Source organism: Drosophila tropicalis, unplaced genomic scaffold (assembly GCF_018151085.1).
Source record: "Drosophila tropicalis isolate 14030-0801.00 unplaced genomic scaffold, ASM1815108v1 contig_393, whole genome shotgun sequence".
Taxonomy (NCBI): domain Eukaryota; kingdom Metazoa; phylum Arthropoda; class Insecta; order Diptera; family Drosophilidae; genus Drosophila; species Drosophila tropicalis.
This window is the reverse complement of record NW_027172855.1, coordinates 4,148,789-4,172,913: the sequence shown is the minus strand read 5'-3', so window position 1 is coordinate 4,172,913 and position 24,125 is coordinate 4,148,789. Positions and strand designations below refer to the sequence as shown.

The following is a 24,125-nucleotide window of genomic DNA, read 5'->3' as shown; positions in this document are numbered from 1 at the left end:
GTAGTTTCTTGTTAATATTTGTAAATAATCTTAGTTCAAATCATAGCGAAAGTCACACAGACTAAAATGTTATTTGCGTTTTTGATGTCAGATCATTCAGTCCAAAGGAATCTTGTTGACTACCCCAACCCTTGGCAGTGTGTCACAGCAATTTTTGGAGGTATCCAAATCTTTTTATTTAAATATTTAATTTAACAACTAGTGTTAACAAATATAATACAAAATTCTGAAATTTTAAATGTTTTTCTTTCCATTAAATTGCTATTGATCCAATGCCAATCGCATGGAATGGAAAGTCAAAGAGTCATTTGGAATGAGTAAAATTCCTTCAACCAAATCTCAGGACTTATAAAAGTATTGCTAACAGTCTAAATTTCGAGCTCCTTTGTAGTTATTTAGCACCAATTTCTTCATTGAAATCTTTATTCTATTGAAGAAAATACAAATTCTATTGCATACTTTTTGGGGAAATTTTATTATCTAACTGTTAACACCATAGTGCTTAAGTAAAAAACAACTATTTAATCACTTTGTATTTATGTTGAAATAAAGTAAAGTTACAAATTTGCCTAGAACTCACACAAAGTTTGGCTCAGTGTAAAAACGAGAATTCACCACACAAAATCAGAGAGTAAGCCAGAGAGAGAGAGAGAGAGAGCGAGCTTTTTGTAAAACTGCAGCATCCCAGCATCATCTCAAGAGCTACGACAACAATGGACGAGGACGAACAGGATACGAGGATACGACAAGCATGGTTGGCATATCCTTTTTGGCAGGCTGCGCGCCGCGTTCAATTGTCAGTTCGTTTGTGGACGTGCGTGCGGCAACAACTTGCAATTTATTACGGTCTAAAAGTAACCAATCCTTGGCAATGGATTTGTGTTAATAAGCCACTGTGTGAGTGAGTGAGTGAGTGCGTGAGCGCCTGTATGCATGTGTGTACGTGTTAGTGCGTCTGTGTGTATCGAAGTGTTGGTAATTGACAGCACCGGGTCGCGATAGCGTTGTAGTGTGTGTGTGTGGAGTGGAGTGGAGTCCTCTGATGACTAACAGGTTTTTTGGCCTCTTCAACAAAGAAAATTAAAAAAATAAATCATACTACAAATAAAGGAATATACTCGCATATATACCTACTATATACATATATATGTGCATTTCGCACTCGAGATAAAAGGGAAAACGGCCATTTTTTTGTGTTCACCTAAAGTTTGCCTAAAGGATTAAAGCATTCAACATTTTGACAAAGAGGTAACATTGCCTAGTTTTCTTCCTTTTTCGGCCACTTGTTCTCTTGTGCTAGCTTTGTAACTCCATTTTGGGTCTGCGAACCTTTGTTTTCATGGGAACTTTAATGCGGATAACAGCACATTCCCTCCTACTTTTTTGTTTGTTTCTTCTTTGTTCACCCCATTTTTTCCTCTGTGTTGTGTGTTGTGTCCTGTGCAACGCCTAGGGACCTATAAAATACAGAATATAACAGCCAAAAATGTAGGTAGCCCTTATTTTTTGTGTCAGCTTCAATTTATGTTTGCTTTCGATAAGATAAAACAAAAGCAAGTAGAAAACTACCAGACTGACATTATAAAAGATATAGGATATCTGTAACGACAAAAGATTTCTCCTAATAGTCATTCCATCTGGCGTAATATAAATGCTTTACATGATTTAGTTCATATCAGTTAGACGCTAGATTTAATTAAAAGAATAAGTCGGCAGTATTATAAATAAACTTTGATTTCAAAGGAGAAAATATTTCCATTTCAGTATAAGGTTTATTTTTTTTTAACAACTTTCTGCCAGTTTTCATATTTTTTATCTGAATTAAATACTGTTGGAAAAAATACATACAGTATTTAACGCAATTTTTAAATACATTTTCAATCCATGAGAAATAAAAATCTTTCTGTTGATATTGAAAAGGAGACAAACTTTTTGAAATTGAGAGAATTTATTGCATTACCCAACTAAAAATGGTTATATTTACATTGTGTCCCATTAAATGGCACAGTCGAAAAGATTTTCCTTTTGAGCCATTTAATAATAATTTGCCATTAAGACTTTCTTAATATTCTAGTCATTAGGAGGAATACAAATACTATATAATATACTATATAATATAATTGCACACAGTTTAGTCGAGAGCCTTTCCATTGCAATTCCAAGCATATGGTTGACCAACTTTTGATTCCTTGTGAATCGTCGTTATACGGTAACTATAATTATAATTTCGCATTGTTTGTTGTGCGAGCCATTTTCCAATTTGCTTATAAAATATTCATATTGTTCATACGCCCCATTTCACTGGGCCAACACTCCTAAAACGGCAGAGAGAAAGAGAGAGACAACGAGGCACGGAAAGGGGCGGACTGTGGGGTAAGCGTCAGCTGGTTGCAGTTCGATTACCAATTCGAATGTCGTCTATGGAATTTACAATGCAAAATTATATGGCAAGCGTAACCTCCAACCGAACCCCTTATCCTTGGTGGTTGATGGTGGTGTGGGGGGCACAAAGGATTTTTGCTGTTGCTTTTATTTCTAGAACTCTTTTTGACTTTAATGCCTCGTAAACCTCACGACGTGCAATAATCTGAGCAATTGTAGTTTATGCCTTAATTTTTTTTCCTTGTCTTTTGTTGTTGTTTTTGTTGCCTGCTTTTGTTTGCTGTTTGGCATACTCGTACAGTGTTTTATGGCAACGTTTGTCTCTTGTTGCCATTAAATGACAGGAAGCAGACGAAGAAGGCACAGAAGACGAATCCGTAATTACATTTCTCCATCTCTTCGTCTACTCACACTATTTGTCTTTTTATTTCCCGTTTTTTGTTCTATTGTTTGCTGCAACCATGTCTAAGTACAGTGTGTACTTAAATAGTTCTAGTCCTTCTTTTATATGCCACATAACTCAATTACCAGGGCATAAGGGATTTCTCAGCAGGCCACGAGAAATAAACAATGATTCCATCATAAAAAAAAAAAAAAATGAAGAAAAGGACAGACCGAAAACTTTGATAAATACGGCGAAAAGTTAGCGACTCTTTTTATAGTCTTTTTCCTTTTTTATTTGTGTTTTCCTCCTTCTCCCCTCTCCTGATAACGGTGTTTACTAGGTGTGTGTGTGTGTGAGTGTGATTGTGTAAAAAGTTAAGAGAATCGCACAAAACTTTTTGCTTAACATTATTAGGTTTCAGGTTTTTGAAAAGTGTTTGTCCCAAATGTATACACGACACAGGGCCAATCCAAATGGATTGTAAATTAAACTTTCTCTCTGTTTTGGCCACAAATATGGTCCAACTAAAGGACGAATATGTATGAGTGTATGTGCTGAACCAGTTAACAAAAGTTTGTTTTCTAAAGAATAGATATGTAAATTTTTCTAAACAAATCTTTCATTTTGTTTTGGCAAACATTTGGCAATGTCATTTGATTTTGTTTACAACGCTTTGATCTTTAATGTAAGAATGTTTTCACAGTCTTTATAATTAAAGTTAATAGTTGAACCATTTTTACAAAGTTTGTTCAATTTACTGTGCCCTTAGAAATATTAAAACATAAAACATTTCATGTTTAAAATAAGTCTCGCCTTTGAAAATATTGAGTTTTGATTAATAAGCATTATCAGCTTAAGAAAAATCAAACATCTAAATCCTTTAATCAAGACTTAGGTAATGAAGTAGCAGATGGTACTTGGCAAAATAAAAAATGTTATCCTGATTAAAAAACAGATAAACCTTAGACAAATCCTTAATAACACATTTTAATGGTAGCGAGAGGAACAAACCTTTTATTTTCGTTAAATATTTCTTGAAATTTATTTGCAGAGTTCATTTTGTTTTGTTTAACGTTGCATTTAATTTTGAAGCCATCCATTTGACAATTTGACAGCTTGAAAACATAAAACATGAAAATAATTTTAAAACCTTTGAGGTTTTTACGAATACAGGGTGAGTCATCTACATGTGCCCCAATTTCTTTAGTTAAATAACGTCCTCTATTGGAGAAAATATATATGGTTTGCTCTTATCCCTTATAATAAAATGGGTTGTCCATATTGATCGCCAGTCAGTGGATATCACAACGGTCTAAATGAGTTAAAATCTTAACCATGTTGACATTGGAAAAAATATATCAACGTATGCTAAAAATTTGTACAAACTTTCCACCCTGTTGTAGTGGGTACTTATTCGATGGGAATTAAAAAAAAAAAGCATATTATTTTTTGTTCACTCAGACTCGTACTAATTGAAAAATGGACTTTTGCCATTTCACTTAATTTCTGTCTCTTTTGTCTCTTCCCCTTTTTTTGTTTTTGTTAGTTTTATGGCAACCGCCATGGTTGGGAATTCGCATCAGAATTAATTTTTAATGATTATTGGCAAAATGCATTAAGCACTTTTTAACTTCGCACTCAATTTTTGTGAGTGGAATCTTTTTGACATTCAAATCGAAAAAAGAGGGCATGTCCCCCTTAAAGATAACGCAAATCACTTTAATTCTGTTTGAAGAGAGGGTTTCCGCAAAAAAGATAATGCCAATTGCTAAATGTGGTGAAATGAAATAATAATGAATGATACAGATAAGATTTGCTTTTCTTTAGAAAAAATTGTAAATGAGTCGCTTGAGAATATTAAAAACTCACCCTAGGTATTTCGGATCGTCCAGATCACTCACCAAATTAGTCAGAGTTTTAAGAACGTAAAAGTTGTAACTGTTGGATAAAATGTCATGTTAATGCAAGTTAAAACGTTAAGCTAAATAGGATAGGGCAGCTGCCTCTTCCTAAACTGTTAAATTTTACACCTTTACAATTTTAAAAACATTTTTTTTCCATGTCCGTTTATTCAAAAATGTAACTCTCTCTTTAAAATTTAAATCAAAAGGATTCTAGAAAAATTTGTCACAAATTGTTGCCCATTTAATTTAAATCTTGTTTCCGCCCTTGACCATCAGTCCAATTGCTTGTGATAAATAATCCTTTGACTAAATCGTGTAGTTTTATAAAGATTTGGATTCTTTAAACTTTTATTCTAAAATTGTTAGCCAGAGATTCCTTACTTGTCTAACCCATAGTATTAATCGATGTTCAAATTTTTTAAGGATAATTAAATATAGAAAATTTCAATTTTTTTTTAGCCCCATAAATTGTTTTTTGTTGCACTTTCTATAGACATACGTACGGACACATGCCATTCATTAAATTTCTGCTCTAAAAGGAAAAACTTTTCGCTTACCTTGTTTTTTTTTTTTTGTTTCATTTTCGCACCAGGAACAGCAGCAAGAGCAGCCGCCGCAAAAACTTTTAAGTTTTTAAGACTTTTATTGATAAAAAGCGGTCTAAAGTCACCTACTAAAAATTTTTGGTGACAAGCTAAAAGGTTGCACAAGAGCGAGAACAAAAAGAAAAGACAAAAAAATGTGTGTGAGCGAGAGAGTGAAGTAAACGAGATAGAAATAATTTTTGATGGAAAATGGCTTAAGGAAAAATTCCGAGAAAAAGTCAAGCAGAATATTTAATGCGAAGAAAAACAAAGTGAACAGGAAAATTTCACTAGGCAAGTCTTGAGCTTGAGTATAATTTGAAGATTGCCTGGGGCTAAAGACTACGAAATACTCAAGCTCATTGTTCGTGTTGTTGTTGCTTGGGTGTTGAAAAGGCGTGAGGGGTTAAAGGGGAGGCGTGGTCGTGGCCCCCTTAGGGCCTGTCATTGACAACAGCTGCTTTTATGTCTGTGACCCAGTGACTTGTGTAGCCTACATTCCGGCGCCTAGCAGGAGTGTAGATCCTGGCTTCTGGCTCCAAAAGGCTGCTAAGGCTGCTGCGGTAGCTACAGCAAGTCCTTATTGCATTTTGCCCCCAAAAGACGCTGGCACAATTAAGTGCAAGAAAAATAGTTTGCACATTTAATTAAAACAGGTTGACGTCACAGCAAACAAAGAAGACGAACGAAATGTTTTGCCATTCATGCCAATAGTTTGCTATTTCCTGAATCGATTTTCAGTCAATATCGAGTTGTAAGATAACACAGATAAGAATATGATATCATAAGGAAAAATATTTCAGATAATAACCATGTGTAATATAGACAATAAAGATTGTGCACCTGATATTGAAATTGATTTTACTTTGTGAAATATTTTGGTTCCATTGACTTGGTCAAAGAATATCGGAATTGTAGATGGATTGTATTACCACTTTTCAGTTAATGTTGAGAGAGGTATAAATACCTCAAACCTGTTTCCAAAACCGGATGAATTTTTCTTTCAAAAGTCAAAAGTCATTTTTAGATTATTTAATTGGCTTAATGCCTCTGTTTATTACAAGCATAGGACATAGCTATTCAAAATGATTGTCAAGATGTTCTTAAAATCAAGTCTTAATTGCAAAGTTTTTTCAGCGGAAGTAAACAACTTGAGTTGATACTAAAACAAAAGCATTGTCAATTAAAATCTGTGTGTTATTTCCCGCAGTAAATTACTAATTAGTTTGAGCAAATAGTTAAGTGCCAGCCAATAAGTATTTCTAATCAATGAATAAGTACTTCAAAACGTGGTAGTCTTTGTTTACTGCTTGACAATTCAAGGAATCAGCTTGAGTAGCCAACTTAATCGAAATCGAATGATTACTTTGAGTGAAGAGCCATCGAACAACATTAAAATAAATGTTAAAATAGACAAAGGATAAAGGAAGTTGTACTAAAAGTTTTACTAGATTCGATTTGACTTAAAGTTAGTTTAGTCAGAAGTGATAATGTGCATACAAACGTGCCCTTTAATAAGTGGATTATGTAAAGTAAATTGTAGCTTCTAGGTTTATTTAACACTTGCATATTTTACACAATTTGGCCGTACAAGCGAAAAAGAGCGAAAAGACTATTACAAAAAGGCGAAAAAACAATTTTAATCGTAAATTCTCGAGTTGGCCAGGTAAAGGCTAAAACAAACATGTATCGGTTAGTCGATTGGTTTTGGGGGATCCGGTTTGCAGGGTCGGGTGATAGCGAATCCGGTTTAGGTTTACATTTATCCCCAACCAATTGGAATTTAAGCCTCTGCACATGAAAATGTTTGCAGGGGTTTCTGCAAATATATTTGCTTTTAATTAAAAAACCAGAGGAAATCCGAACAGACCAACACACACACAGCAGACAGGCTGAAGGCATTTTCAGTTTGAGTTTCAAATATAATGTGCAATGTACATACATATGTATTAGAGTATTTATGTACATATTTTTTGCTGTCTAACAAATATCTATTAAATAAACATCACAAAACATAAATAAGAAACTGAAAAACATACAAACATAGACGCACACATACACTTGTATGCATATTTATGTATAATCCATGTTCCATTATATGCCATAAGTGCAGGCCATGGATGCCAGCCCACCTCTCTGTTCTTTGTATGTTCTCTCTACTCTCCTGTCCCTTGCCCATCTAGGACTCTTTCGAAAGGGGAAATGAAAAGAAAATAGTTTTACTCAGACGGCCTGCCAATGCCAAATGCCTTCACTCTACCCAGCAGCCAGCATAGTTCAAATATTTTTACATGTCAAACATAAAAAAAAAAAAAAAAAATATTTTCCCTTCTTTTTTTCTAGCTTTGCCAACATGAATAAGTAACTCAAGTAAGAAAAGAGAAAGATAGAGATAGAAGAGAAGTAAGGAATAGTAAGCACTAAAATAAGTTATATATACACACATAACAGTTAGATGTTTTCAGGGCCATCTTTCTTCAAGTACTTTTGCAGTTCAAGAGTTTAAAAAGTTAAAAAAAAAACTGCAGAGCTGAACAAACTTTGGTTATAGTAAAGTTGGAATACTCTACCATCAGAACTAACTAAACAAAATGTGTAGATATGCAATTGCCTTAGACTGTTCAATTTTTTTCTCTTAAGTACTAAAATCAATAGTTTCCTATATCCATTCAAGGCTATAAAAACAGTTTCCACAATTCGAAACATTTTGAGTTCCCGTCGATGCTAGAAACTTGTTCAGACAGAAAAAAAAAAAACGGTTTCCTCGTTGTGGATAAACTCCTTATCAAAAGCAATGTACTTTTTTTTTGATTCAAGCTCATGGTAAAGTGAAAAAGACGTGAAAACTATGGGGAAAAAAACTCTGGAATAACTGCCAATGAGTTGAGTGATGTTTTCTTCTGGTCAAAAAGAATCTCACTATAGTTCTGTATGACAGGGATAATAAATCTTTTTATGAGCGCTTATCGATGTGAAAGGCAATGCAATGTTTTGCTATTGCCTTTTGAGTGATGATGTTTTAACGGTTTAAAGGGAAAACAGCTTCAAGGACGAACACTTTTTTTTCAAAAACTATTTGAATAGTTATTAAAGTTAAACAATAATAGGTTATGGCTCTTCGGGATACCTCACTGATGAATCCTGAGAATAAGCCTTGGAATAAAATTATTATATAATATATTAGTGGATGAGTCTGAATTTATTTAAAAATTATCGAAAACTAACTTAAAAATGTGTCAATCGGGTTTCTCATCAAGTTTCTTATACTTTGCATAACGTATACGCAGAGTGTGCCAGCAAGACTTGTAATATTCAGTAAAAGTTTTTGTCCAGCTACCTAAAAGCCTATATAAAGACATTCTAAATAGTAGTAATAGTTTAAATGTTGAACTTTGAAATGATTTTTTGGTAAATTTCAAATATAGTCAAACAGTTAACTCCTTTTCGAAAATAAAGGATAACAATTGGAAGCTGGTGTTAATGGTTGAATAAATTTATGAAAAGCAACATATGCGAGGGATTTGCTTTAATAAATCTATTTGAAATGGTTGAAATGGCTTTTTTATCAGTCATATTAGATATATAGTTTTATCTTAATAACAATTTAAATGACTGCTAATCGCAGTTATTTAAAAAATATAACTTTGATTTTATGGCAACAATTTGATAGCAATTGTAAAAAAAGCCATGAAAAGCAATTTAATTTATTATTCAATATAGAGCTATTTGAATGTATTCATTTTTCTTTCTGTTGCCAACCCCTCATGCGAGAGTCATCTAATTATTTATGCATATAATGCAAACATATTTCATAGATACATATACATAAAATATCAGCAGGGAGAAATAATAAATGGCATAAATTACAATTCAATTTCTTATGGTCTATTATTTTATGCCTAACAGGAGGAGCAACACGACAAGAAGCCAACAAGACGAGACTAAGAATGAGAATGAGAATAAGGATGAAGGAAAAAAATACGACTAACCCCGCCCACATAGGGGCGAAGCCATAAAGTTAAAGCTTGCGCCAAATAGTAATCATATTTTCAGCATAAAGGCAACAACAACGGGATAATCCTATTCGGTACAGGCCAATGATTTCTTATGCGGTGCATGTCCTCGTCTACATCCACAACTCTGTCTCTTGCTCGTGTTCTGTGCCTTTGCCTTATTCCTTTCCGTTTTTTCTTTCCCCCTTTTTCATTTGCCTTGTTCTGTATTCATAATTCGATTTTTTTTTCCTTTTCTTCCTCTTAAGCGCCCGCGCCATTTGCTGATTCTGTCTTACCCCAATGTCTTTGCGATTATGCGGGGAGATGTGAAGCAGAGAGTTGCGTTGGCAAGGGCATGGGATTGAACTGACTTGCCACAAGTCGAGTTGACTAGAGTTGGAGTCGAACAAACGAATTATGGATTTCTGGCTATTATCATGGACCGATGCCTTTGAAGCATTTTATTGTTGAGGACAGCAGGAGTTATGTGTCTTCGTTTTCGTGTTGCGTATTCTTACATTTTTATCGAGTTGCCACTTTGGTGTTTGATTTGATTATAAACATGTTGAACTAAACGGAATGGATCTAAATAATATATAATTATTCTGTGGAAATTAAAGTCCTAGATTATCTTTTGCAACTGCCGAATTTCTATATAATATCAAACTCATAAATAACTTCCCTTAGGGGCAGTATTGTTTGTAGTTTCTTTTTGACTTGGCTACAAGTCAGATACAGCTCATTTACAACAACGCTGGCCTCCAATCAGCTACTGTCCTTTCGACTCTGGTGTTGTTTTCGACCCTATTCCCTCCCCTGGCCGGAACAATGGCGCTCACTGACCTTGTTGTATGCTTCCTGGCCATTGATTTTGCACCATCATCATCATTGCAGTTTTGCCTCTAATTTAACAACAACTCGAACCCCATCAGTATCCGAAACCTCGCATTTGGAACCTCAAGCCCCAACCTCTACAAAAGAGAACTGAACTACAGAACTCAACTCTATTTATGACTGCGTTTTGTTGCAACATTTGTTATTGGGGCAACAAAAGTTTTTCTATTTAGTTTGCCATAGTTTTGTTTGCTTTTGAGCGTGCTGTGAAAAGTTTTTATTTTTTTTTGGGTTTTTCTTTCTTGTAGTTTTTTTTTTTTGGAAATGTGGGTGCCATTGTTTTGGATTTTCCGCTTGCCACAGGCACCATCACCATCAGCCAGCATTAAAGCAGACATGATCATGGACATGGACTTGGGACTCGTACTCCTACTAGGACTAAAAGACATGGATACAGACATGGACATTATCTTACAGTTTGGGGGTTTGCACTGTCTCTCGTCTGGCAGTTTTCTTTCTTTCCTTTTCAGTCAGTTTGTTCTGCTTTTCCTTTTGTTTTAGCAAGCTGAGTTTAATGTGGCATATAACTGACGTTCTTTAAATACAATTAAAATATGTTTGTATTTCGTTTTTAAAGCCATTTTCATTTAAAATGTTCTTGTCCAATTGTTTTTTAAGAGCTCTGACAATGGCCTTTCATTGAGCATTTTAAGTAATTATAAAATGTTTAATTACATTTCCACTTTACGATATTTACATTAGATTCAGATGTTTTCTCTTTCTCTTCCATTTACAAGCATAATCTTAAACTTAAACTGTTAACTTAATATAATCCCTAATCCAAGAGATTTGTTTTAATTTTCCACTCTGACTGATTAAGTTTAATGTATGTAAAACTAATCAAATGCGTCCATTTAAGTGCTCATCGACCTGAATCAAATTCACACTTCTGCCGTATACAACTCTTACACTTTGTTGCCCTTGGGCCAGATTCTTATTGTCCTTAATAACAACCTTTTCCTTTGAATGTTATCTCCGGTGTTTATTCCTTAATTTAAAATTTGTGATACATCTTTGAGGCAATCAGTTACTCGAAACATACAATTTAGGACCTTAAATCTGTTCATTTTATTTAAATAATATTACACGGTTTCTTATTTGAGGGTTTTTTTATTCTGACTACTTAAATGTAAAGGATACAAAAACTTGAATCTGTTTTACTTAATGTTCTAATCAATGTTCTAATGCCGTTTGGCCGTGTTGTTGAAGAAGATTGAAGGCCACTTAAAAAAAAAAAGATTGATAACTAAGTGTGGAATGAAAGTTTACAAAGGCTTTCGAAAAAATAGAATATCTCCTTGTTTGTTTCGAAATGTTCTTGTTTTGGAAAGTTTTCGGAAGACCTTTCATGTCTTTATAATTCACTTTGTTTTGTTATTTTTGAAGAGGAGAGAAACAATGAAATTGGCCTTTTTATTATTCAGTTTTCCACACATTTACACCCAGAGTTTCTCTTTGGACTTTTAAGTATTTCAAGCCTTAACAGGCAATTGATTGATTTTGTCGAATTGAAGTTGAGGCCAGAAGTGCCACTGACAGTCGGTGCCACAATGAAAGTAAAGACAAAGCGCGAAATGTCTGCCAGTCTCTTCTCTATCTCTTTCCTCTTTTGAGTCTCACCCTCTCTCTCTCTCTCAGTCTCTAGTTAACCAAACGCCCCCTGCTGGTTTTGCTCTTGTCAATGGCTGAACAACCACTTAATGAATAGCAGCAAGACTTCGGTTAAAACGCTGTAGAGATTGATGACGCACTTGATGATGCTGCCTGGCACTCTGAATCCAACTGCAGTGTCGAGTGTCCTTTCAGTCAGTCAGTCAGTCAGTCAGTCAGTTAGTTAGTTAGTTAGTCTGACTTTTGTGTAGTCGTCGGCGTCGTCATCGTCGTCAGGTTCGTCTTCTTGCCATTGCACTTAACCAACGTTTTGTCATTTTGACAGCGAACACATGGAGCCAGGACGCAGGAGCAAGTTAAAAAATTTGCATACTCAGCAAAGTGGCTGAAAAAAATGTAAAGAAAGAAGAAGAGACAGTATCTTATATGTATATCGCTGCAAGTGTCGCCCATTTCCATTTTACATCTCCTTAGCCATAAAAATGCCGCAATGACGAGACACAATTTTTCGTTTCTCTCTTATTTTTGGTTTTTCGTTTTCCTTTTCTTAGGTTGGCTTAACTTTTACTTTCCATGCCGGATTGTGGTTTTATTTTTATTTTGTATGTACTGTTATTTTTTTTCTCTCTCTCTTTCTCCCTCTTTCTCTTTTTTTTGTAAATTTTTCACTCAAATTAATTTTGTGCGTTGGTTGTGTCTCTGGCCCCAAGTCGTTGACTTAATGCCTGGCGGAGCTTAAGCGGCGTATACGTAATTTCTGCCTCCTGCCTGACATTTTGATTTGGCAAAGTGAAATGATGAGTTGTGCTTTTCAAAAAGCAGTTTACGTTGACATTGGACAGAGTGAGCGAACAAATGAGATGGCAGTTGGCTGGCCCTGAAGGCTCTTTTAATGAATGTATTTTTAAAAATAAACTTAACATGATTTTGATTATTAAATTAAAGATTTAAACCATTGAATATTGCATACAAAGTATTTCTTTCTTATGGATAATTTTACTTGCCATTTGTCAGCTTCTTCTGAAGAAAAGTTTATGCAAAAATTTAAGTTCGTCTTTGGCCATCAATCAGACGGAAAAGTTTCATTCTGGGTCATAACTTTTGCTTACACTTCTTTGCCCGTCTTTATAATTTTTCTTTGGTTTCTTTCTATTCTCGTTTTTCTCTTTGTACTATAATAAAGAAAAGCCAAAATCATTTTTAAAATTTCAAGGCGAATGTCAATCAAATTTACATGCTTTGTGACATTTTTGTTTTCTTTCTTTTTATCGTTTGCCATTTTTATTTTTCTGTATATATTGTTAGTCACTTTTGTATGTGTTGTGTATGTGTGTGTATGTGTGTGTGTGATAAAATTGATGATGGGAATGAAAAAGCAAATTGATTGAACTCCAGATGACAGGTTAAAGTGCTAAAAGTGCAAAGAGCTTTAAGATGAATACCCAAATAAGTATTTCGAATAAAAAGTCCTTTAAATTGGCTTATACGTAATTTGCCAAAGACAGTAAGCGAACACTTCTTTTGGCAAAACAATGATAGTCCTTTAATTTTACAATGCCCTTTTGGTAGGCATTTTAAACAAATTATCTTTGGTCTTTTATCCAAGTCAAACTAAAATAACCATGAAGCCTGAGAGAAACGTTATTACGTTAATCGAACGTCTTTAAATTGGATAATAAGACAAGGAATTATACGTTTTCATACTATCAGCTATCTTTAAGTTTACATCTGTCTGCAGAGACATATCGTATAAGCCTATTCACCTGTGTTTTATGATATTTTATTATAACCACTTTTATAATCAATGTTTGAAAACAAAATACTGCTATACAAGGCTGTTCTTAAGCCAGTATGGACTTATGCGCTGCAGCTATGCAGCCAGCAAATCAAACATAGAAATACTGCAGTGATATCAGTCTATGACTCTCAAATCAATAACAGACGCTTGTCGATATATGACCAATCCAGATATCCATAAAGATCTCCAAATACCACGGGCATGGACGAGGTATAATCTCATACAAGTAGATATATCAATAGGCTATATGAACATGAAAACGCTTTAGCATTAAGTCTATTAGATAACTCTGTCACCACAGGGCGTCTAAAAAGAACTCATGTCCTAGACCTGCCATACAGAGAAACGAATAGGTAGTTATTAATATGTAAATTTGTAAATATATGAATTGAGTTCACTGGAGCTTAAACCATCCGGCTATTATTACTAATATTTAGTCAATTTGTTTATTGCCTACTTTAAGGCAGATCGCAAATAAAATATGTATAAAGAAAAAAAAAATATACTGTTGATGTTAAAGTCATTCTTTTTAGGGAAACTCAAAAGAGTTTGAATGCTATGCGACTTAAGAAGTTGATCATCAACATTTAAGTGAAAGATTATTCAAAATATTTGAAGATTGGCAAATGTATCAACAGAATTAATCACCAATACAGAGGAAACCTCGAATATTCTTTAGTTATATAATGCAAATTTGTAAGACTAACGCCAAAAGCTAGCATCCTTTACCCATCGTGTTATAGTATATGTGTAAAAGTGTTTTAAGTATTGAGAGTATAGATAGTTAGTAAATTAGAGTTAAGAGAGCATTCCAAAATTGCTCTTCCTGGTGACGTGCATTTTCGTTTAGGCACATTTTGGTTATCCTCCTGCTATTTGTAGAACTGAGACAAAGTCCATGGGATATTGATCCTGTATTCTTGGTCAGTGGCCAATTGATTAAGGGTTTCTTATATGGTATGCCAAGATGATTGCTTACTAGCACAGACAAACCTATCTTCCAGTTGTGGATCAGCCTTATAGCATCGAAATCCATGGAAATTCACCTTCGCGTTAAAATATTTTCACCCTTTGCTGTCAATGATTGTAAATTTGGAATAGTTTTTGTATTAATATAAAAGTGCCTAATATATTTTGCATATGTTGACATCATTAAAGCAGTCAAACTTTTTTGATTTCGGATAAAAGTTAATGTTATGCAATTATAAATATTATGGTATAAAATGAGTTAATTTTTGTTTTTATATATATTTACAATGCATATGTATATATGTATAAAGTAGCCATAAAAAATGCTGCACCCGTTTGAGCTAAATACAAAGTCATAAACTATAAAAATTCCCTGGCATCGTCAACTTGGGAAATAAAAATCTAATTAAATTATCTATGTCAAAGGCAAATAGTTTTAGCTTGTGCACAGGGCATTCTCTAAAGTTTTGCTATCTGTGGGATTACTCTTCTATACAAAAAGTACACACACACACACAGTTACAAAGTATATACAAATTCATATATACCATCCTATGTATATATACATACATACATAAACTGCACACACATTACTCTAGTTATTAAATTTTGCCCGGGTACTAAAAATCCTTGCTAACCAATTTCTCATTCCCTTTCAAATATTTTCAGCTCAAAGGCCACACCAGAGAGAGACACACACACACACACATATAGAAAAACAGAGATGAAGAGCGGTTGAGCTTGAAGAAGATAGAGAGGGGCAAAAAGGATATGCAAGGATATGCAAAAACCAGTAAAACCAAATTCGCGAAATTGATAGAGAAGAATCTCAGCGAATGCAACCTGTGACTGGTCGTAATTAGAAGGACTCACTCCAAGGACTTGCATCTGGGTGTGCGGGTGCATTAGTGTGTGTATGTGTGAGAGTGTCTGTGTATGTGCAGGATTGCGACAATCTGCTTTCGTGGGTGTGTGTGTGTGTGAGCGTGCGAAACACTTGCGGAAATTGCCTTCATTTTTGCTTTTTTTGAAGAAAATTCTCTCGCCTATTGATATCACACATCGTCATCATCATTTTGGGGGCATGCTGCTGTTGTTGCCACAACTGTTGCATGCAACATGGATGGCGAAAATCGGATTATACTCAATGTGGGCGGCATAAGGTGAGTGAAATAAAATCAAATTAATTTCCATCTCAATTTCTTTAACAAAATAATATGAAAAACAAAATGAATACCTACACATTTTTAGAAATTAATTAAAAAGATAAAGAAAAATGAAAAAAAATGCTTTTATAGAATTCCCAAACATATTCTTTTTTTTTGACAATTATTTATTAAAATTTGTCATTTCAAATTCATGTGAAAATTCACAGATTACATATCAATTTAGTCAATTAAATGTGCCAAGGGGAAAACAATTTTAATGCGGTTGAAACATTTTAATAGTTTTTTCATTCCAAAAGTTTTATAGACCAAACTAGACTAAAAGAACATCGAAGTGAAGTTTGACTAAATTTAATTAAATTAAATATAAAATAGCCTGCAGTTGTATTCCTAATTACGAAAATATTTAATTGGGTTTAAGAAAGAAAAATCCTGTACTCCATTTGATCTTGAATTTTCACTTAATAACTTACTTTATTTCAGTTCAGAATCAAATAAAGATGTCGATACATTCACGCAGAAAGTTTAGACTATTTATTTTAATATGTTTGAGTAAATATTGTTTAGTAAGGCCTTAAAAATTTGTTGATAGAGCCAATCCAAACATCTTTCAAATGCATTCCATGGCCATAAACATTTAGCTTTTGAAACTTGTCCTTTTATTTGATTTTATATGAAAATCTTACTTCCCTTCAACCATTCAAGTATGAATTTTATGTTGATAAGTTGAAATTCAAAACACATTAGTTTAAGTTAAATTTATTGTTTACCATGATAGTTGAAAACACTTCCTATCATGTGCAACTATGAAATTCTGACCAAACTTAACTAAAGATGCCTTTTTTTCGTAAATGGCAAACAAGCAAGAAAAAAATGTACAGAAATATATACTCGGAGTTTTTCCTACAACTTGGCTGAGAGGCATGTAACAATGGGTATTGTTGTGTGTGTATGTGTTTAATATATGAGTATATATATATGTAGAAATTTATTTGTGTATGTGTGCACATATGTGTGCTTCTGTTGTATTATTTGTGCTAAAAACGTCTGCAAGTTGACAGCATGATGCCAGTTCTGGCCCGCATAAGTATGCTACAAAAGCAAAGTTTCTAAAGAAGGTAGAAGGAGGCCGTCTCTGTTGTAGTTTTCCGTGTGGGTGTGTGTGTGTGTGTGTGTGTGTTTGTTTGTGTGACTAGAAGAGAACACAACAGAACAGAATTCAAGTAGTGTGACATATTACAACACTTACTCGCTCCCCTATCAATGTAGCCCACCCAAAACGTAACCAAGCCATTTACCTCCACATTATTCGAGTTTCTCCTCTCTCTCCAATCGAATGGCAGGCTTTTAGTAGTCCACACTTGTACAGGCAAAATATGTCAATTTTAAGGGATTTATGCTAGTTGGACAGATCAATAAACAACCAAACAAAAACAAAAAGGCAACTGCATAGCTAGTTTCTTCCTTTTTTTGTTGTTGCTGTATTTTTATTGGTTTGCGGTCAATTGTGCGGTTTAGACCAAAGCATTTTTATTGCATCTGCAAATTGCATTGTTAATTTGCGAGTGCGGTTAACCTAAAATCACAAAAGACATTACAAAAATTTCAATTGAAATTTTCTATTATGACAATGAAAAAAAAAACTTTGTTTTTTCTAACTCAAAGTAGAATAATTTAAATATTAAATTTCATTTAGTCAATTGAACATTGTTAGATCACTTCCAGGAAGAAAAACAAGGGGAAGCAAGAACAAAAAATAACACATTGTCGGTGAGGTGCTTTAATTTTTTTTTTTTTTTTTTGTCTGTCGATATCAAGTTTATTTATTTTAGCCTGAAATGTTTTTCCATCGCCCTTTTGGCAAGTCAACAATGTACGGCAAATACACGTATCTATGTCAAATATTATTCCAGTATAGGAATAGTTGGACAGGAAATGTGTCATGCCATTCTCTTGCTTGCTTGTTTTGCTCTTATTGTTAGATAAATTTGGACGAAACCTAAATTGTCTGTAATTTCATGTAAATATTGCTGCCATATCAACGTTAGCGTTTTCTATATAAGAAAACCCCAGTCTCATCGTTTTTATCGTTTCCATCATCATCATCATTATCATCGTGATGAGCAGCATTATCAGCATTATGTATGAGGGACATGTGTGTGCGAAAATCCGCCCGTGTGTATTTTGTTGGGCGTGGCTGAGACCCATTCTCATCGGCTGTCTGCTTCAACGCATTTTTCCAACTGAAAGCATTTATCCTGCTACTGAGATTTTTTGCGCCTACTAAATTATTTATTTTTTTGTTAATGGCCAATGCAAAAACTGCCCTTAAATCAGTTTACTTAAACTTTGCTTAAAACCAACTTCAAAACATACATTTGAGAATTTAAATCACACTTTTCTTTGTATAACTAATCTTCTGCTACATTAACCATTTAGAAAACTTCTCACGCTTGTTATGGATTACACATCACTTTCATTATGGAGCAAGCCTTACATCTTATGTAAAATTCACAATCCACTTTGTCATGCTTTCAAATCACTACTCACTATTATCCAGTCATGTGGAATGCCAATGGGTGTCTAAGGCTCCAACTGCAGACAAGATAAATTACCAGCCACTTGTTTTACCATTAATTTCACTTTAACCAGGAATCGGAATATTGGAAGATATGTGACAGACTAATGTGTATACACAATGAATGAAAAAAGTATAACCAATTGCAAGTTTTCGAGTACAAATTAAAGAGATAAATGTGTCGCCAAAACATTGATTCCTTTTTCCATTAATTCTTTAAATTTAGATTTAGTTATTTTGTTCCCTGAGGGTGTTGTTTCCAATTAAACATTTCAAAACTCTCTGGGGTTTTTTTGGTTTGCAATTGAGCAGCTTTTAATTAAAGCCAAAGGTGATTTCTATCTATTTGCCAATCAAGTTCAGTCAAGTCTCAAAGGATGTTGAAAAAATTCTTCGTTTATAAAGAAACAAATTTCTCTTTTATGTGTTTTTCCCTCCTCTTTCTGACTGCCTGTTGCACAGATTTTGATAGATCCTTGTACACTTCTTATTTAAAGAAAATACAGGGTAGATAAGCGCAAACTTTTTCCAAATCATTCATTATGGCATGTGGTGACAATGAGATTAGCTTTCAGAATATTAAAGTTATCTGAGATTGTGCGGTTTTTCAGTCCAATACAATGTCTACACAACTAATTGTAGGGGAAAAATGGAAAAAGACAAATCGCAACGAAACAACAAAAAAAACAATGCTGACAAGGACCTTTCAGTCTTCTTCTAATCATAATACAGATATAATTCTGAGATTTGTTGTTGTTGTTGCTTTGTTTGTTCTCTTTTTCTTGGGGCTCTGCCAGCTCGTGTTTGTTGTGTGCGTGATGCTTATCATTCTGATTACGTGGCAGTTTTAGTCATAAAAAAAGAGCAGAGAAAACCGAAACCAAAAAGCAAAAAACCAAGCCAACTCAAGGGAATGACATGTTGAAATGTATGGAAATCGTGTGTGTTTGGGCATATTAGCGATGAGGTCGTGAATGCTTTCAATCTGAGACTAACTACTATCTATTATGAATTATTCATTTGCATTCGTGTTACAGTTGTAATGCCATTAATAGACACTTCTATCGTCAAGTTCAGTTGGCCTAAATAATTTGGTTTTTAACATACGCTTCAAAAATCCAAACTGAATTTTTGGACTTTAATTTCAACAAGCAATTGAAATGTGTTTTGATTAAATATCAATAATTTGATTCTTGGAATCAGTCTTAACTCAAATTGAATACCCATTTTGGGATTTTGTTGTTCTTTAGAATTTAGAACTTTACTTACACATCTCTAATTTCGAGGAAGTAAAAAACATTGCAGCTCATCAGGACAGACAATTGCGCACTGATTGTATCTGTGATATATATATATCCATACAGACGCACACACATACATACATAGATTCTGGCAATAAAGTTGCCACTGTGGTTGCCTTTCAACACAGAAATACATTATACTTAGTGCTCTTCAGTTCACTTGTTTGTGTTTGTGTTTGTGTCTCTATGTGTGTGTTTGTATCTGTGTTGTGTTTGTCTTTGTGTTGCTTCTGGTGTTTGGTGTTTTTGTTGTTGTTGTGTATTTCCGTTGCCATTTTCGTTTTCTTTTTTTTTCCTGTTGTCGGTGGCCTGGGCTTTTTGCTATTGTTGGGGCTGCCTCTGTGCCTTTTGCTTTTCAATCTTTCGCCATTGTGTGCGAATTAAACGAAATGGCTAATGAAAAGTTTAACAGTCAATAAATAAAACCAGACAGCCCAACCAATTCCCCCATCCCATGCCCACCATTAGGCAACATTCCATAGTCCGTGAATGGATAATGGTTTTCAGCAAGTTTTTGCTACTAATAATTTTCAATTTCCAGTTGAAAAAAGAAACAAAATTCTTTTTGTATACCCCAAAATTTTCATTTTCCACGATCGTACGCCATATATTTTAATCATAACTTCTGATTGTGTGTGTGTGAGTGTGTGGGTGGAGGTGAAAGTGGAAGTGGGCGTAGGGCGTTGGTTAGGATTGCCCAAGATGAAATTACATTAAAATATATGAAGAAGGCTTTCACTTTGGCTAACAATCTTTTCCTTTCACTTTCACTCGCCTTTGAGTTTATTCAACGAAAGCAACAACAGCAACAACAAGAAAAAAACCCTTTTTAATTAACTCGCCCAAACGCGCAAACAAAAGACAAGCCGAAAGTGCGTTTTTCCTTTTGGCCCTTTTTTTTATTTTGGAGCAGCGGGAAATTTCTCATGCTTTTCCACTCCAACTGTATCGGTCTCTTTCTATCTTGGCGTTTTCTCTCCTTTAGCTTTACAAATTGTATTTCAACGGTTTCGCGCTTCATTAAAATTGCTGTTAAAATAACACGCACATGCCGGCAGGGCAAGGAAAGCAAAAGGGGGAGCCCCACTGGCATAAAGGAAGTGGAATCTCTTCCACAAGGACGCATAGAAAATGGCTAGAGACATGTGAGACTGTGTGTGTGTGTGTGCCAAGCTGACAAGGCTTACAACATGATTTTGTGGTTCTGTTCATTTTTGTTTGCGTTCAAAAAATGTTTTTTGCGGATAACATACACGCACACACACACACACACACACACACTCATTCACACAACATATTCGCAGTTTATACAAACTGGAACAAAAAAAAAATATGTATATAGGAGAGAAAACATGTCAGTAAACCGAAGTACTAAATGGAATTCGAAATTACAGCGGTACAGTTAACCCTAAAATGTGTGAAACATAGTTGTGCGACAAGTCACACCGCACATTTTGAGAGCCCGCACTGAAAAGTAATTCCCTTTATTGTGGTAAATCCCACTAAGTACGGATTGACAGAGCTTACAACTACAAAAAGCGCCAGATGAAGGCGGCTAAGACTTAAGCATTGCATATATAAGTTACTTTTACAACTAATTTTTGAATTATTTTATATGAGTTTTTCATTATTCTTGCTGAAAACTTCATTTTTATGAGTTCTATCTAATATGGTAGATTCATCATTCTCCTAATCATAACTAAGGCTAAAGCAAAATCAGATGCATAGCAAGAATAAATCAAAAGTCGTTATAGGTCTTTGCTATACCAGATTTTACCATAAATTGTACACCGTGCGTATGCATAATATTTTTTTCTTCTTGTGCTATTAGATGATAGCTCTTAGATGTCCACTTTGCTTTACCAACCAACACCATGCGTATGCGTAATATTTGTAGTCTGTCTCGATCATAACTAATTAAAGCTTAGAAAAACCGCAAATGATTGGATTTTGCAAGGATCGGAATTCGAAACCATTGCTGGATGTTGTTGTCGTCCATTCCGATGGCCCTATGTTTGACCTTTAAACTTCATTCCACTTTTTCTCATTGGCCATCTGTTCCAACGTAATGGCCATACCATATCTTCAACGCTTAAAGTAGTTGTGAATTTAAACTATATATTTTGTGACATTCACAAAGTACTGCAAATGCAATTTTAACTTTTATATATATATATATATTAAATTGCTGTTATTATGTGATTCATAATTGCATTTGAAGCGCATAATAAATCACTTTTAATAACTTAAAAGTTTATTGCTAGCTTAGATCTTGTTTACCTTAATAAATTTTTGACTTATAAATTTTCCCTTTATCAAGATTTTAAATTTGTGAATTAATTGTTTTTTGCTGTAATGTATTGAATTAAAAGAAAAACCACCATTTATTTTCGAACCCATATTTACCGAAGAAGAAAGTGTCAGTATCACACCTCGACGACTCGAAAAGGGTTAAGGTAGTAATTGTTTTCTCTCTCTTCTCTGGATTTTGCAAACGTTTGCAGGTTTTCATTTCGTATTTTTTTTTTTTTTGTTCGCACTGTTTATTTATTTTATAGGCCTCTCTCCGCCTTTTTTTAACCCGCGTTGGCAAAAAGAAAACAAAAAAACAGGAGAGAATGTTTTTCCAATTTCGACACAAAGCGATTCCTCGGCGACACGCCCCACCGTAAGCCCTTCTCATGCCCGCTCCGAAGACATTAACCAATGGAGCTCAAAGAACGCCTCACTGACTGAGTGACAACAGACAACAGAACATTTTTTGTGCTATTTTTTTGTTTTGTGGACTCTTTCCAAAAAAGGGGAGTATTGCCCTTGGCAAGATGTTTGCCACTTTGATCTACAAAGGCCTATTCTGTCGAGTCTAAGAAACTTATTAACCATCTATAGGTTCTAATTCTCGAAATTTTTATTAAAACTTTTTCTGCTAGTAAAAAGAACTTACTAGGAACTTGTGTTCTTAGGTTTTCTTAGTTAAATATAGTGTCAAATATGGCATCAAAAATAAATTAATACATTTTCGATCTGGTATAAATTTGAGAGTATAGACCCTTCAGCATGGCGGAAGTGGGTTAAGGCCTTTTGAGCTATTTTTTGTATTTTGTTGTTGTTGCTTTTTTGGGCCATTGCTAGGGGGAAATACGCAACGGAACTTTGGTCGTCCACAAGTATATTAAAAGCCAAAAAGTTAATGAACCGTTAGGCAGAGAAGCCACAATAAAATAGAATAGAAAGTAAACACAAAACAGGCAAAAGAACAGGAAATTTATTTATTACTTTGCCATTTCCCTCTTTTCCTTTTTCCCGTCTCGTTTTTGTTTTTTGTTGTTTTCTTTTTTGTTTTTGTTTTTTGTGTTTTTTTTTTCTTTCTTTTCAACGATGAAAATCTTCAAGTTGCTATTTAAAGTTGCTTTGTTCGACACGCGCAGCTGTTAATTTTAAATTGTTCTCCCTGTTGGCTGTGGTTTTGTCTGTTTCGTGTTGCTGGCCCCTGGCTCCATTCTCCGTGTGGACGTCGAGCGCGTCCGCTTTTGTCTTTGGGGCCCGCTTTATGCCATTGTCTTTGGCACTTGGTTCTAAGCGGTTGCTTGAGCTGTGAAACTGGCACGAGCATTTGCATTCGCATTCTCCTTCTGCTTCTGCTTCAGTTTCATTTCTTTTCTTCTTCTAGTGGGTGAGCCTCTGCTGCAGCATATACCGCAGAGTGCTTGTCACTTGTGTCCTTTTGTAGCGATTTGTCCTGTCCGCAATGTGAATGCTGGACAATTGGACATTTTTGTGTACAATTTTGTGGTTAGTTGAGTTGACAAGAAGTTGAACAGCAAAATGAAATTGAAGTAAGAGGAGAAACACGGGTCCAAATTCGAATTTAATTGAACACGTTCTGGAAATAAACGATTTTGACAAAATGAATTTGAAATAATGAAAAAAATAAAAATTGAAATAATAATTTTTAAGAAATTTCAGAAAAATATCAAAAAAATTATAAATGAAATTAAAACGGCGCCAAATTGGAATTGAAATCATTTGAAAAAGAATAATTTGAAAGAGAAAAATTCCTTTAAGCATGTGTTGATAGAATAGATAGTTTACATGAATAAGTAAAAGTCTATCAAATCTGTCTGTAGAGTCGAGTGTTGAGAGTTGATCGGAATGGGTGAATGGATTCGTGTTCTAAACAAAATTATAGTGGAAGACTTCAGACAACACCTATTGTCATTCCATAACTCGGGAGTCTCTCTCTAGAACTCGCACAAATATATAGTTCCAATTTTTGTCAAATGGAACTGCGCTGTATTTATAATTAAAGTGAACCGATCTGTTTTGGTATTTCAAGTATTTTCAGTTAAGAGTCGAAATGTCAAATACAATCAATTCTTAAAAAGAACCTACGCATAGATTTACATTTTTAGGGTGTCATTTTTATATCTACATACATACAAATATCGGAAATCTATTTTTGGAGATATGCCAAAATTTCCTTTTCGACTTTCAGCTTATATTATATTACCTCCGGCATAAAATATATTTCCCTAAATTAAAAAGTAACTTTTCTTTC

At 34.3% G+C, this 24,125-nt stretch overlaps 1 protein-coding gene across 3 annotated transcripts in view; it reads left to right on the top strand.

Moving 5' to 3' along the window:
- The first annotated feature begins 779 nt into the window (after positions 1-779).
- Shawl (Shaw-like) overlaps positions 780-24,125 on the top strand; it is a 57,481-nt gene continuing 34,135 nt past the window's right edge. For all 3 annotated transcript variants that reach the window (XM_068284471.1, XM_068284470.1, XM_068284472.1), the window contains exons 1-2: positions 780-1,248; positions 15,192-15,685. In XM_068284471.1, the coding sequence (XP_068140572.1) occupies positions 15,642-15,685 (44 nt within the window). In that variant the 5' untranslated portion in view covers positions 780-1,248; positions 15,192-15,641. The remainder of the gene's footprint in view (positions 1,249-15,191; positions 15,686-24,125) is intronic.